The 14771-nt window shown below is 47.4% G+C and overlaps 1 protein-coding gene across 1 annotated transcript in view; it reads right to left on the bottom strand.

The window, feature by feature from the left end:
* LOC121004077 (sphingosine-1-phosphate lyase 1-like) overlaps positions 1–14771 on the bottom strand; it is a 120053-nt gene that overhangs the window by 72117 nt on the left and 33165 nt on the right. Inside the window, exons 3-5 of the mRNA XM_040436157.1 lie at positions 4723–4790; positions 3013–3160; positions 9–88 (exon numbers count right to left, since the gene is read on the bottom strand). Of these exons, the coding sequence (XP_040292091.1) occupies positions 9–88; positions 3013–3160; positions 4723–4790 (296 nt within the window). The remainder of the gene's footprint in view (positions 1–8; positions 89–3012; positions 3161–4722; positions 4791–14771) is intronic.

Genomic DNA, 14771 nt, shown 5'->3' with positions numbered 1-14771 from the left:
ACTTCTACCTTCACAAGAAGTTGGGTAAGCCGTTCATCTCCGCTATAAACCGTTCCAGACACTTTTCCTTGCTCCCATGACACCTCACCTGAAACAGACAATTAGGGCTGTAAATTATACAGCAAGTCTACTGCAGACAATGAGAAGCTACACCGCAACATTTTGTCCTTGTCCCCCAAAAAAATTAGGATAGGACTGTTCGATTATGGGCCGGACGTTCCATAAAATGCGGAATTCACGCAGCTTTTGGGGTTTTATTTTTTTCGCGTGGTATCGAAATCTAATCAAAATTTTGATATCGTGACAACCCTAGTCACTTGCTACACGCTACGAATGCTATCTTACTGCGGTCACAACATGTGGCATGCCACATAGCAACACCATTGAAATACATTATATCAAATGTCGCCATGTAGCCATAACGCTTTGTGTCATGCGACACATGTTGCCGTATACCTTAACCCTTGAAGGGGTCGTCCAAGTTATTTTTATTGATGTCCTATATACTTGGATAGGAACGAGCCGTCCCACTGAAGTGAATAGGACGGCTTCTTGTAACTACACCTGTTCATCATCGCTGCTGTTGCGACAGTGAGCAGGAAAACAATGAAAAGAAGGCAGCGATGGCACGACGTGCACTTTCTCTTCAACCAGCTGAGTGTCGGACCCCCCGCTGATCTGATATTGATGCCCTATCCGGAGGACACGTCATGAATAAAAAATAAACTTGGACAACCCCTTTAAATGTGTTTAAAACGATCACAGGGCTTCGTATAGATAGGCCACAGTGCCAATTTAAGAGGGGGTCCTGCATTTTAGAGTGGATACAATTTGGAGTTCCTTCTTTATTTTAACTCATTAATAAAAGCACTACAAGACGGATTTTATAAGACTCTGATACAAACAACCTGGAATTCTAGTATATTTTCACTATGTCTATATATTTGATAATTCTAGAAAAATAAATAAAAAATAAAAAGACAAAGACCGACCACAATGTATAGTTTTAGACAATCTCCTGCAAGGTGTTAAGCTGAACTACTTGTATATTTTATCTGGTGTTTGTAGCAACCAAATCTGGAAAAAAGTGGAGTAAAGGCCCCCATGGCTGACAGTCTAAGCTGTGTGGGAAGCTCCTGACTCTCCCTCAACATAGAACATGGGGGGAGAGAAAGATTTCCACTAGGGCTGAAACGATTACTTAACTGAATCGAGTAATTCGACACAAAAAAAATAAAAAAAATCATTGATGCAAATTTTTTGCATCGAGGATTCGTTTATGTCATGTCACCACGGAGCGGGAGTGAAGCGCTTGCTATTACTTACCTCTCCGTGGTCACCCACCGGCCAGTACAGCGCTGCACTGGATCCTGACACATCGTCAGGTCATAGTGCACGTAAGCGTGCACTATGACCCGACGCCGTGTGACGTCAGGATCCAGTGCAGCGCGCAAAGAAGAGGAAGGAGCTGTGGAGCGGAGCCCCTACAGGAAAGGTAAGTATTTTATTTCACTGGTGCTGGGGACATGGCACAGAGGGGCTGAAGGCACTGGGGGAACGGAGCTGATGGCACTGGGCGGGAACTGAAGCACTTGGGCTGATAGCACAGGGGGGAACGAAGGGTGTTGGGGACTGATGGCAGGGGGTCTGATGTGTTTTTATAAAGGAAAACAGTCTATTAATTATTTTTTTCTTAATAGATTACTCAATTACTGAAATCATCATTTACTGCAGCCCTAATTTCCACCAGATCTTTTTGTTCTTCCAGTGTCTGGACGAGGCTCCCCATAGAATACATAAGTTCTGCCGTGCCAAATGTATATGTGTATGGGGAATCTGAGAGGGAGTCAGGAGAGAAAGCCGTCAACCAAACCACTGCGTCTACAGCAGCCTACGAGGCTCCAGCAATCACAATAAACTATCGTCCAGCTAGTCTACAGCGTCAAGGGATGAAATCCCGTTCACACAATGCAGATTTAAATTACTGCGTTGGTGCCAGTTTCACCCAGTAACTTAAATGGTGAAGAAAATTTAATTGAACTGCATATAAAACCACAAGTTGGGGTTTACATGATCACAGTAGTAGCTCTAGAAAACCGTCCCTAAAACAGCTTTTTCTAAAACCATGACGATAATAGCAAAACCGAAACAAAAAAAAGCACAACATAACTGTTTAATGTGGCATCAAATTGCAAATTCTTAAGGGGGTTGTCAGTGATTTCCAGAAACTTAAGTAGGAACAGGAAACTACATAAAAAAAAAAACTACCTGTTAAATCACTTGGTTCTCAAGTGCCACCACTATAGGAGTCCTGCAATGACTTCATGTACATAATTCACATGACGAATGCAGCCAATCACTGGAGTCAGCAGTCACCGTGTACCTGGCTGCAGCAGTCATGTGAATGATGCTCGTGAAGTCATTGCTGCATGGTCAGTAGCGGCTTTTACAGAGAAGTACTGGTTATTTTTTGTTGTACCATTTCCTGCAGTTACTCAAGTTTTTGAAAATCTTGGGAGGACACCTTTAAGACTCTGAATTCTCATCATTCTTAGGCATGTTGTCATAAAATTTATAAAGGCCTTAAAGGGGTATTCCCATAACAGATAATGGGGGCATATGCCCCCATTATCTGTTAGGTGTGGGTTCTAGAGGTGAGCCCCGCACCTACAAGGAGAACAGAGCGCAGTCTCCCTCCATTCATTTCTATAGGACCAGCGCTCGGCTACTTCAGTCTGCCCCATAGAAATGGATGGGAGCAGGAGCTGCACGTGCGCGATGCGCTCCCATTCACTTCTATGGGAGCAGCGGTTGGTGGACGGACCCTAGGAAATCAGGGCTCCTCCAGCCACAGCTCTCCCTGCTCCGTTCTCGTTGTAGGTGCGAGTCCCAGCCATATGCCCCCATTGTCTGTGATGGGAATACCCCTTTAAGAATCCTTGATAGGGAATTTCTCTGGGATCCTCTTTTCCTTATTTTCTGAACAGTTATCATGTAAACAGGTGGTTATACTTAGAGCAGAGTATTCCTTTAACTTCTCCATAACTTGTTCTTGCTTAAGTCCAGTGTGCGGGAGAGTTTTTACAAAGCTCATTCCGTATTTCTCATTGAGCATTCCATGAGCCATGTAATCCAAAGCTTTATTGAGTTCATTCTGGATCTGTGTAAAGAAAATGAAGAATCAGAACTTCCCTATAATAAACACTTTGCAGCCAAGTCTATGGAAGCCACTAAAGTGGCTCTATTACATCGCTCCTGCTCATGAAGGGAGGATGGATAATCCTTTAAGATTTTACAGAATTGCTATAAATGCTACAACATACAAACTTAAGGTCTCACCTCTGGTTAAACGAAAAAAAATAAAGTTCTCTTTATACCTATGACTAATGCTCTGGGTTCCCAACGGAACACAAACCCTGAGCGTAGTCTGCTCCTGCAGTCATAATACTTTCCACGGGTCCCAAACATTTGGTAGCTTAACAAGAAATATGGAAAAGGACAAAGACTGAAGGATCAGACTACAGGGTTTGCTTGCAGTCTGTTACCATGGAGACACAGAGGTCTTTATAGTAAACAAACAGTACAAATCTCTACTAAGTGTAAATTACTTTAGGAGAAAAAATATATCTAAAAATTACCGATACTGTACTAGAAAAGTTGTTGTGATCTCTTCTCTATTAAGATAAAGGACACTTTGCTGTACTAGTCTTATCAGTCTATTAGGGCACTAGTCATCCGAGGAGGTAGATTTATAAGCACGTGTGGGTTCAAGGTTCATAGTTCAGTTTAGAGATTAAACCGTGTGTGTGTGTGTGTGTGTGTGTGTGTGTGTGTGTGTGTGTGTGTGTGTGTGTGTGTGTGTGTGTGTGTGTGTGTGTGTGTGTGTGTGTGTGTGTGTGTGTGTGTGTGTGTAAAAATCTATTGTGGCAATATATGATAATGGCCAACAAGGTTTCTAGACAGGGGCGGACTAGCCATAGACCCTACAGAGAAATTTCTGACTGGCCATAGGTCCGCTTCTAAATTCAACTGTATCGCCATCCTAAGGACAGTGATACAGTGGAATACTGCAGTGGGTTTAGCAGTATGTTGTGCTGCACTGTGGTATTTTGTGCTGCACTAAGGTACTGCTGGCCATGCTTAGGCTACATTCAGACTGGCAGCACTACGATCCGATCCAGCTGTCTGCCGGGAATCAGCCGGACACAAACCGCAGCATGCAGCGGCTGATTCTCTGCATTTTTGCAGCCAATGACTGACCTCTGAGGTGACGTTTCCCCAAGTGGCACAGCACCCAGCAGTGACAAACCAACTGGGAACATGTCACCACTGAGGCCAGTCAGTGGTGGCATAGGTGCAGGATATCGTGTCTATCCAACAGTTTAAAGGACAGGGACCAGAAGACTGCTGTAGTGATACAGGATGTTGGAACAGAGCAGCAGGGTGATTATGATAAAAAATAAAAATAAAAATGCTAACAGATAGAACAGGCAGCTGGTCAGAGTAAAAAAAACTTCAGTCCAGTGACTGGAAGTAAACTTTGAGACAGATGAGGGAAATCAGAAGAAGTGCCCCGTGATAATAAAGTCACTTTGTGGAACGTGGGAAATAACAATGTCACCACACAATGGCAGGACTGTACTATCAATAACTATCCAGCGGGTTCAGCAACTCACAAACGCCAAAGGGAAAAATAAAACACTTGGGGTCGAGTTTACTTACTTTTGAACCTATAAATGGCATTCTTCTGATTATCCGGAAAAATTGCTTCTTACATCTGGACTTTATACCTGTTTAATGAAGAATTCACCAAATCAGAATTCCTGAGGAAAAGGAAAGCCTTAAACAAGAGCTCCGCATGTATGACACTGCTGTCCATATAATGTCAAGAGGGACATTCAAAGAGGACCTGTCCCCTCTCCTGACGTGTCTGTGGAAGCAACTACCCATGTAATAACAATTCTGGAGCATCTATTCTTAGGACTATGTTGGACCGTTCCTCTATTATTCCTGCCAGACGCTTATGAATAAATTAACAGTAGTCCATAATAAAGGTCTATCTGGGTGTTACCAGTCAGAGTGTGTCCAAGCACATTCCGCTACTATCCAATCTGTGCTGCCAGTGTCAGACTGTGCAGGGACTCACCCCACCCAACTGGTAACACCCATCTGGACCTTTATTGCAAACCACCGACAATTCATTTATAAACTTCTAGCAGGAATAATAAAGGAATGGCATAACAAAGGAGTCATGAGAATAGATGCTGTAGAATTAATACATGGGGAATGTAAATAGTCAAGAGAGGTTAGAGGTCCTCTTTAAAAAGAACCTTCAAGGGTTTCTATCACTTGGTATGACATAATTAGCTGTCAGACACTAGCGATCTGCTAGTGTCTGCTCTGGCCAACCATCCTACTATAATCACTTGTGGGGCAGCGGTTTTGCTAAAAAACTAACTTTTATAAATATGCTAATGAGCCTCTAGGTGCTATGTGGGCGTCATTAGCACCTAGAGGCTCCGTCTACCTTCATACACAGCCGCCGCCCAGCGCGTCCCTCCAGCCCGCCCATGTCCTCCTCCGTGTGACGCAGCGGACGAGTTCTCGCGCATGCGCCGTGCGCGGCTGTATTCGGCGCATTTGAGATCTCAGCTCGGAGCGGTCAGACATTTAATGCGCATGCGCCGAATACAGCCGCGCATGCGCATTGAATGTCTGACCGCTCCGAGCTGAGATCTCAAATGCGCCGAATACAGCCGCGCACGGCGCATGCGCGAGAACTCGTCCGCTGCGTCACACGGAGGAGGACATGGGCGGGCTGGAGGGACGCGCTGGGCGGCGGCTGTGTATGAAGGTAGACGGAGCCTCTAGGTGCTAATGACGCCCCCATAGCACCTAGAGGTTCATTAGCATATTTATAAAAGTTAGTTTTTTAGCAAAACCGCTGCCCCACAAGTGATTATAGTAGGATGGTTGGCCAGAGCAGACACTAGCAGATCGCTAGTGTCTGACAGCTAATTATGTCATACCAAGTGATAGAAACCCTTTCAGTTCTCCTGAAGTGTTTTTGCATTTCCCATTAAATATAGGGTCTGGAACATCTTATTTCTATGTGCTGCACTCTTCCTTTTAGGGCTCATGCACACGACAGTATGTATTTTGCGGTCTGCAAAAGACGGATCCGCAAAACATACGTCTGTGTGCATTCCGTATTTTGCGGAACGGAACAGCTGACCCCTAATAGAACAGTCTTACCCTTGTCCGTAATGGGGACAATAGGACATATTCTATTTTTTGGCGGAACCGAAATACGGACATATGATGGAAACAGAAAGCACAAGGAGTACCTTCCGTTTTTTTGCAGATCCATTTGAATGAAAAGGTTCCACATACAGTCCGCAAAAAAAAATAAAACGGAACGGACACAGAAAGAAAATACGTTTGTGTGCATGAGCCCTTATTCCTACAAAGAATAAATTAATAAACTGACACTTGGGCGTTACCAATGGGATGTGTCCCTGCGCAGCCACTGTCAGCACTAACTGGACAAGAAGGACCCTTTCCCACGGACCGAATACTGGGGAAGAGCCTTTGTAGAAATGCTCGTTCCTGCTAGTGTAAAAGGTGTCAGCCAATGCTCATTCATCGGGTGATCATGTTGGTCAGATGCCACAGGAAAACTTTGTTCCTGCGCAGCAGATCCTGGAGTATAAACAGCAATCTACTGCGCTGGAACAATGATTTTCTATGGGAAGAAGTAATTGCTGAATTGTTGGCTTGTCCCCATACAGCAGAGGGGATCTCTGCGTGTAAATGCTGCAGACACCTCCGCAGATGACCTGACCGTGATCACGAGCGTCTGAGTCCTTCTCAATTATCTGTCAGATAATCGGCCCATCATAATTTCCATAAAAGTCAATAGAGATTGATTTACAAGCATGACCACATCTCCAGTCACAGCGGCTATGGAGGTCCCAGAGGTTGGACCCTCATCTGACCATCATCATTTTATCCTGTGGATATGTCAGAAATGGGAATCAATGACTAATGAGCAGAATAATTCTATAAAGCTAGATTGTGAACAGATTACTGGATGTACTGTAACTGGCATAACTCCATGTATTATTCAGATGTCCCTAGGCCGAATAGTGAGACATCAGACAGGTGGCATGCTGGGAGCGCCTGTGAAGTACGACCTTAGGAAAACAACAATAAGACCCCCACATAGGAGCCAAGCATATGGGCTACCTACCACTGCTCACCATCACATCTAGGTAAATGCCGTCTACCTTCTTCCCCAGGAGACGATCACTGGGCTACCTACCACTGCTCACCATCACATCTAGGTAAATGCTGTCTACCTTCTTCCCCAGGAGACGATCACTGGGCTACCTACCACTGCTCACCATCACATCTAGGTAAATGCCGTCTACCTTCTTCCCCAGGAGACGATCACTGGGCTACCTACCACTGCTCACCATCACATCTAGATAAATGCCGTCTACCTTCTTCCCCAGGAGACAATCACTTGTGGGGCTCTATAGCAGACTGGTTCAGGGTTCTTCCAAAAACAGCCCCATACCATCCGCAGAATTGCTGCTCACTTCTACTCATTTCTATGGAGTGCACAAGCCGTGGACAGAGGTGCCACTGTTTCGGGAAGAAAAGCAGCCCTGTTTTTACAATCCTGGAAAACCTTTTTAACCCCTTAGTGATCAGCCAGTTTTGGGCCTCAGTGACCAAGTGACTTTTTTTCATTGTCGCATCCTAAGAGCTATAACTTTGTAGTTTTTAATTTTCCATATATATTTTTTTTTTGCAGGACAAGTTGTAGCTTTTATTGGAGCCATTTTGGGGTACACATAACTTACCGATGAACTTTATTAAATCTTTCTGGAGTGGGGGGGGTGGCTAAAAGCAGCAATACTGCCAATGAGTTTTTACAGTATCATTTTTGCGGTGTTCATTTTTGCACAATAAACTCCTCACCCCCCTTTAAAAAAAATATATACCGTGTATATATTTTTGCATTGCTGCATCCCAAGACCCATAACTTTATTTTTCTTTCCACTGAGCTGTGTAAGTGCTTAGTTTTATTTAAGTTATAATTTTACAGTTAATTAGTCCCACAAAGGGACTCTGACATGCGATCTTCTGTGTGTTTCTATAATACACTGTACAGTGTATTATAGAGGCACTAACAGAGGTACAGCCCTTATATGCAATCACTGAGGTCAGGCTGGGGGGCCTTCATTAGGCCCCCAGATGCCATACTCAGACATCAGTACCGCCCTCCGTCTAAACCACTTTGATGTCGCAGTCGCTATTGACTGTGGTATCTAAGGGTTTAAATGGCCCAGATCGGTGCTTCCGATCTGGGCCATGAGAGCAGAAGAGCTGAGCTCCTGCTTATCCCTGTATGGGAGATCTGTGCATCTTTTAGGCTCCATTCACACGTCCGCAATTTCGTTCCGCAATTTGGAGAACGGAATTGCGGACCCATTCATTTCTATGGGGTCGCACGATGTGCGGCCCGGCTCCGGAAATGCAGACCCGCACTTCCGGGTCCACATTTGCGCTCCCGAAAAAAAAATATACAACATGTCCTATTCTTGTCCGCAATTGCGGACAAGAATAGGCATATTCTATTAGTGCCGGCAATGTGCGGATCCGCAAAAAACACACTACGGACGTGTGACTGGAGCCTCAGACTAGGCCACTGCAAAAAGGTGGCGGCCTAGCCTAAGGCACCCAACTTTTCCAGAGTTTGATATTGTCCACATCTCTCATCTTTCCTTCTCATCCCCTGGTATGTCTGTATTGAGCTGTAATGTCTCTTTCCCTGCTGGATTTATTGAGTATTGATTAGGCTATAAGTAGCCCCCTCCCATGTTGTTCACACCTGAACACTGAGTGGTATAAATCGAAGTCCTTCGATCTTTCAGACCTTGGTCTTTTCAATGTAACATCTTTCAAGTGCCACTCTAAGTGCACATACCGAATTATACCAGAATTGAACTATTAGGGGACCAAAGATAATTACAGACATAGTTAATGTAAACAATGTTACAATCTTTTATCTTCCTCTTCGCACTTTCCCAAAACCTCCTGAAATACCCCCACATCCATTAACCCAGCAAGGAACTATTCATCTCACCCTCCATCTTACTCATCTGACCACTTGTACAAACCTGTTTGGCAACATAAAACACTTCCTTCCCAAACAGATACCTCATGCCCTCTCTTATTCTCACCTACTAACACTTTCTCTACTTCTCCTTATTGCTGGCGATCTCTCAGCAAATCCCCATTATCACCTCTACCTCCCACTACAAATCCCCTTCTACAAATTTCTGCAACCCCTTAAACCTAAAAAAAAATTCCTGTCCCCTGCTCCCTTGGTCCCTTATACAGGAGCATTATGGAATGGGCGCTCTGTTTAACAAACTGTTTTACATTTATGACCTCTTCATCTCTCGAAAACTTTCCTTTCTGGGTCTCACAGAAACATGGCTGACACCCTCTGACACCTCCTCCCCTGCTGCACTTTCTTAGAGCGGATCTCATTTCACTCAGACCCCCTGCCCCGGTTGCAAACATGGAGGAGGAGATTGTCTTCTATCAGACACCTGCTCCTACATCCCAACTCCACTGCCACCCTCCATTACGCTCACTTCATTTGAAGTACACTCTGTTCGCATCTACTCTCCCTATAACCTCCAAGTAGCTGTCATTTAACCCCCCACCACCACCCATAAATCTTTCACTGCGCACCCATAATTACTCATGTTGTTAACATAAAAACAGTGAATCATATGGATAAAAGAAAAGAAAGAAAGGGGAACTCTGCTATTTAACTCCTGCAATTTTTAGGTACTTATTCACATTGGATTGGTCGCCTATCCTATTTTTGAGGAAAAAAGGAGATTTTTGTGAAACTCACCTGTAAAATCTTTTTCTCGTCTTTTCCATTGGGGGACACAGACCATGGGTATAGCTTGAGGTATTAGTAGGAGGGACACTATGCAAATGAAAGAGCTCCTCCTCCTCGGGCTATACCCCCCGACTCCACCAGGAGGAACTCAGGCGTTGCACAAGCAGTAGGAGAAGGAGCAAGAAAAACTTAAGGAAACCATCGGACCAAGCCATAAGGTCCAACCATAAGCAGAAAACTGAATTGAAGACCCCTCCTGCAATAGACAGAATGGGTGGGAGCTGTGTCCCCCAATGGAAAAGACGAGAAAAAGATTTTACAGGTGAGTTTCACAAAAATCTCCTTTTCTCGTGCTTTTTTCCATTGGGGGACACAGACCATGGGACGTCCTAAAGCAGTCCATGGGGTGGGAAAAAATCTCAGCACCGCCAGGAGGAACGTCCAACGGTCAAACAGGAACCACAGCCTGCAAAACCCTGCGGCCAAAGACCGCATCAGCCGAAGCCAGTGAATGCAACTGATAAAAATTTGTAAAGGTATGTAAGGACGACCAGGTGGCCGCCTTACACAGCTGAGACGCAGAGGCATGATTGCGTCTTGCCCAGGAAGCCCCCACTGCCCTAGCAGGGTGAGCGGTAATCCTAGCAGGGGGAACTCTACCACAAGCGCGATAAGCCGTGGAAATAGCCGAGCAGATCCAGAGTGCCGTGAACGGCGGACGGAAGCAATAGCCGCGAGATACACCTTCAGGGCCCGTACAACATCCAGGGAATTGCAGAGTGCGTTCCTTGGGCTTAGCCGGAGAAGGGCAAAAGGAAGGCAGGACCAGATCCTCATTAAGGTGGAAGGGAGAGACCACCTGGGGCAAAAGGGAGGGGACCGGACAGAGCACAACCTTATCCTGTTGGAAAACCAGAAAAGGCTCCTGATAGGAAAGAGCGGCCAGCTCCGACACCAGTCTGATTTAAAAACTTGAGATGGGATTTGAACTCACAGCTTCTGCATAATCGCCCAGAACTTTAATCACTACGCTATGTAGCTGCATTAGAACTTATGGCCCCAAGTAGGGATCGACCGATTATCGGTTTGGCCGATATTATCGGCCGATATTGAGGATTTTGAACGTTATCGGTATCGGCATCTATTTTGCCGATATACCGATAACGTATGGGGAACACAGATCGCGCTGCTCTCAGCGCTCTGTGTTCCCTCCGCAGCACAGGGGAGAAGGAAGCAGTGTCTCCTCCCCCTGTGCTGCTGCTGCCGCTGCCGCCAATGAGGGGATAGAACATAAGAGGAGGGGAGGGGCTGTGGCCGCTGCGCCACCAATGAAGATAAGCCTCTCATTCATTCATATAGAGGAGGCGGGAGCTGGCTGCAGAATCACATAGCCGGCTCCCGACCTCTATGAGCAATAGCTGCGGTCCGCGGTAGTTAACTCCTCAGGTGCCGCGGATCGCAGCTACCGCTGATAGAGGTCGGGAGCCGGCTATGTGATTCTGCAGCCAGCTCCCGCCTCCTATATATGAATGATCGAGAGACTTATCTTCATTGGTGGCGCAGTGCGCCCCCCCAAGTCCCCCAGTATTAATCATTGGTGGCGCAGTGCGCCCCCCACCCCCATCCCAATCCCGGCCAATAGTAAAAACATTGGTGGCGCAGTGCGCCCCCCCCCCCCCCCCCCCACCAACCCAGTATTAATCATTGGTGGCAGTGGCCACAGGATCCCCTCTCCCCTGCTCCTCCGATCGGAGCCCCAGCTGTGTAAGCCTGGGGCTCCGATCGGTTACCATGGCAGCCAGGACGCTATTGAAGCCCTGGCTGCCATGTTCAGCTCCATGCTGCTGTGTGCACTATGCACAGAGCAGCAGGGACAGTGTGAGATCCTATTCACCCTGATAGAGATCTATCAGGGTGAATAGGACAAAGGTTCTAGTCCCTAAGGGGGTTAAAAGTTAGTAAAAAAAAAAAACACAAAAATATTAAGTATAAATGAAAAAGATTTATAAAAAAAAAAATACACATTAACAATAAAAAAAAAAATACACATTAACAATAAACATATTAATTTTCAGCAGATTTGTGTAGGAATTTTTTTTTTTCTCAAAAATGAAAATTCCCAGAATATCGGTATAAATTATCGGCTATCGGCCTGAAAGTTCACAAATTATCGGTATCGGCCCTAAAAAATCAATATCGGTCGATCCCTAGCCCCAAGGAAGACCACTTTCCAGGTGAAAACAGTCAGAGAGACCTCCCTCAAAGGGGGCCGACTGCAGAGCACGCAGGACCAAATTGAGATCCCAAGGAGACAAAAGGGGGAACATGCGGGGGAACCGAATGTGCCACCCCCTTAAGAAAGGTCTTCACCGGACCCATAAGAGCAAGGGACCACTGAAAAAAAAAAAGGCGGCCAGCGCCGAAACCTGACCTTACAGGGAACTAGGTGACAGTCCCTGCTCAAGCCCAGACTGAAGAAAAGACAGTACCATCATGATGGAAAAGCGAAGGGGAGGGAACCCCGAACTCTCACAAAAGGACAGGAAAGCCTTCCAGGTACGATAGTAAATCCGAGAGGAAGACGACTTCCTCGCTCTGATCATGGTCCTAATCACTGAATCCGAGAACCCCCTCTTCTTCGGGATGGCGGTTTCAACAGCCACTCCGTTAAACGAAGAGACCGGAAATTCTGGTGGAAAAGCAGGCCCTGAGACAGTAGGTCCTGTCTGTCGGGAAGAGGCCATGGGGCGTCCGCCAGCATCCGAGCCACGTCCGAAAACCACGCGCGGCGAGGCCACTCTGGGGCGAAGAGAACGGTCGGGATCCCTTCCGTCTCGATCTTGCGTAGAACCTTTGGTAGGAGAGGAAAACAGAGGAGGCTGAAGTCCTGCCACGGAGACACCTGCACGTCCATCCGTACGCCCTCAGATCTCGGGCGCGAGCCAGGAACACTGGGAGCTTGTTGTTGAACCTGGACGCCAGTAGGTCCACATCCGGATGGCCACATCTGTGGCAGATTTCTTCGAACACTTCTGGATGCAGAGACCACTCGCCTGGATTCCCCTAGTTGCGGCTTAGAAAAAAACGCTGTCCAGTTGTCCACTCCTGGAATGTAAACTGCTGACAACACCGGAACGTGCGTCCCCGCCCACATCAGAATTCTCGTCACCTCCTGCATCACCATCCGGCTGCGGGTCCCGCCCTGATGGTTGATGTAGGCCACGGCCGTGGCATTGTCCAATTGAATCCTCACTGGGAGGCCCGCAAGGAGAGGGGTCCAATGGGAGAAAGAGAGAGCGGAAAATCGCCACCCCGTTCCAGAATGTTGATTGGAAGGCGAGACTCTGCCGCCGACCCAATCCATTGAACCGTGCGAGACTGGAGAATGCTGCCCCAACCCAGGAGGCTGGCATCGGTGGTGATGATCGTCCAGGAAAATGGGAAAAAAGATCTCCCCGACCTCAGGTTCATCGGGGACAGCCACCAAGGAAGAGCTGCCCGAACCCGCTGAGACAAGCAGACGCTATCGTCCAGACCGCGAGAGGTCTTGTCCCAGAGGTAAAGGATCTTCTGTTGCACCAGGCGAGTGTGAAACTGGGCATATGGAACGGCCTCGAAAGAGGCTACCATAAGACTCAGGACCTGCATGTACTCCCGTATGGATAGGCACGGTTAGCGCAGCAGATGTGGCACTGCTCCCTGGATCTGGGAGGACTTAAAGGCAGGCAGAATACTCTGGCGGCCGAGGTATCCAATAACATCCCCCAGAAGGAGAGCTTCTGGGACGGGAAGAGACAGGAGTTTGGGAAAGTTATCAGCCAGCCGAACTGCTCCAGTCTGAACAGTGATCCGGACGCTATCCTCGGCCTGCGGTAGAGAGGGGGCCTCTATCCGGATATCGTCCCAATAGGGCAGCAAAGGAATGCCCCTGGTACGAAAAAGCGCCATGAGCGGTCCAGGACCTTGGTAAGGACCAGAGGGGTGGTCGCCAACCGAAGGAAGGGTGACAAACTGACAGTGTCGACCCCTAATGGCGAAGCGCAGGAATCGTTGGTGGGAATCCGCAATCGTGACATGCAGATAGGCTTGGGCGCAGCAGGGCGAGCTGACTGGGCCCTCTAGTGCCGGGAAGGCTGGTTTAAAGGAAGGCCTTTTTGCGGACGACCTGAGACCCCCGGCGGGGGAAGCAGGCGACGGCCTACCAGATGAGAAACGGCAAAAGGCATGCAGAGATGAACTTGTCTAGCTGATCCCCATAAGGTCTGGAAACCCCAAAGGGGAGATTAGCGAGGGAACGCTTGGTGGAGGCATCGGCGTCCCACACCTTTAATCCGATCTCTTCGCACTGAGTGACAGAGATGGTCAACCTGCGGGCAAAGAGGGGAACAATGTCCCTAGAAGCTTCGCAAAGAATCTTAGAAGCCTGAGACATCTGGAGAACCAACTCCAGTGTGTCAGTAGACGCAACTTGCTCCGCCAGTTCCTGGTGGTGGCGCTGTAACCACACCGAGAGAGCACTGGCTACCCCTGCTGAGTGAAAGGTAGGTCGCAGGGACGCGCCTGCCAGTGAAGAAAAGGACCTGGAAAGAGAGTCTATGCGTCTGTCTACAGCATCCTACAAAGAGGAACTGTCTAAGACAGGGAGAGCCATATAATTGGCTAATCCGGCCACCAAGGATCCACCCTAGGGGGAGGAGACACCTCTCCTCGCCATCAGCAGGAAAGGATAAAGTATATTCACCCGCTGGGTGGTCGAGAACCTTATTAAGACGACCCCAGGCCCTGGATATGACCGCGGAAAAATCCCTCATGGACCGGGAACACGGTAGTCTCTGAC

This window comes from Bufo bufo, chromosome 6 (assembly GCF_905171765.1).
Source record: "Bufo bufo chromosome 6, aBufBuf1.1, whole genome shotgun sequence".
NCBI lineage: Eukaryota > Metazoa > Chordata > Amphibia > Anura > Bufonidae > Bufo > Bufo bufo.
This window is presented reverse-complemented; position numbering and strand designations above follow the sequence as displayed.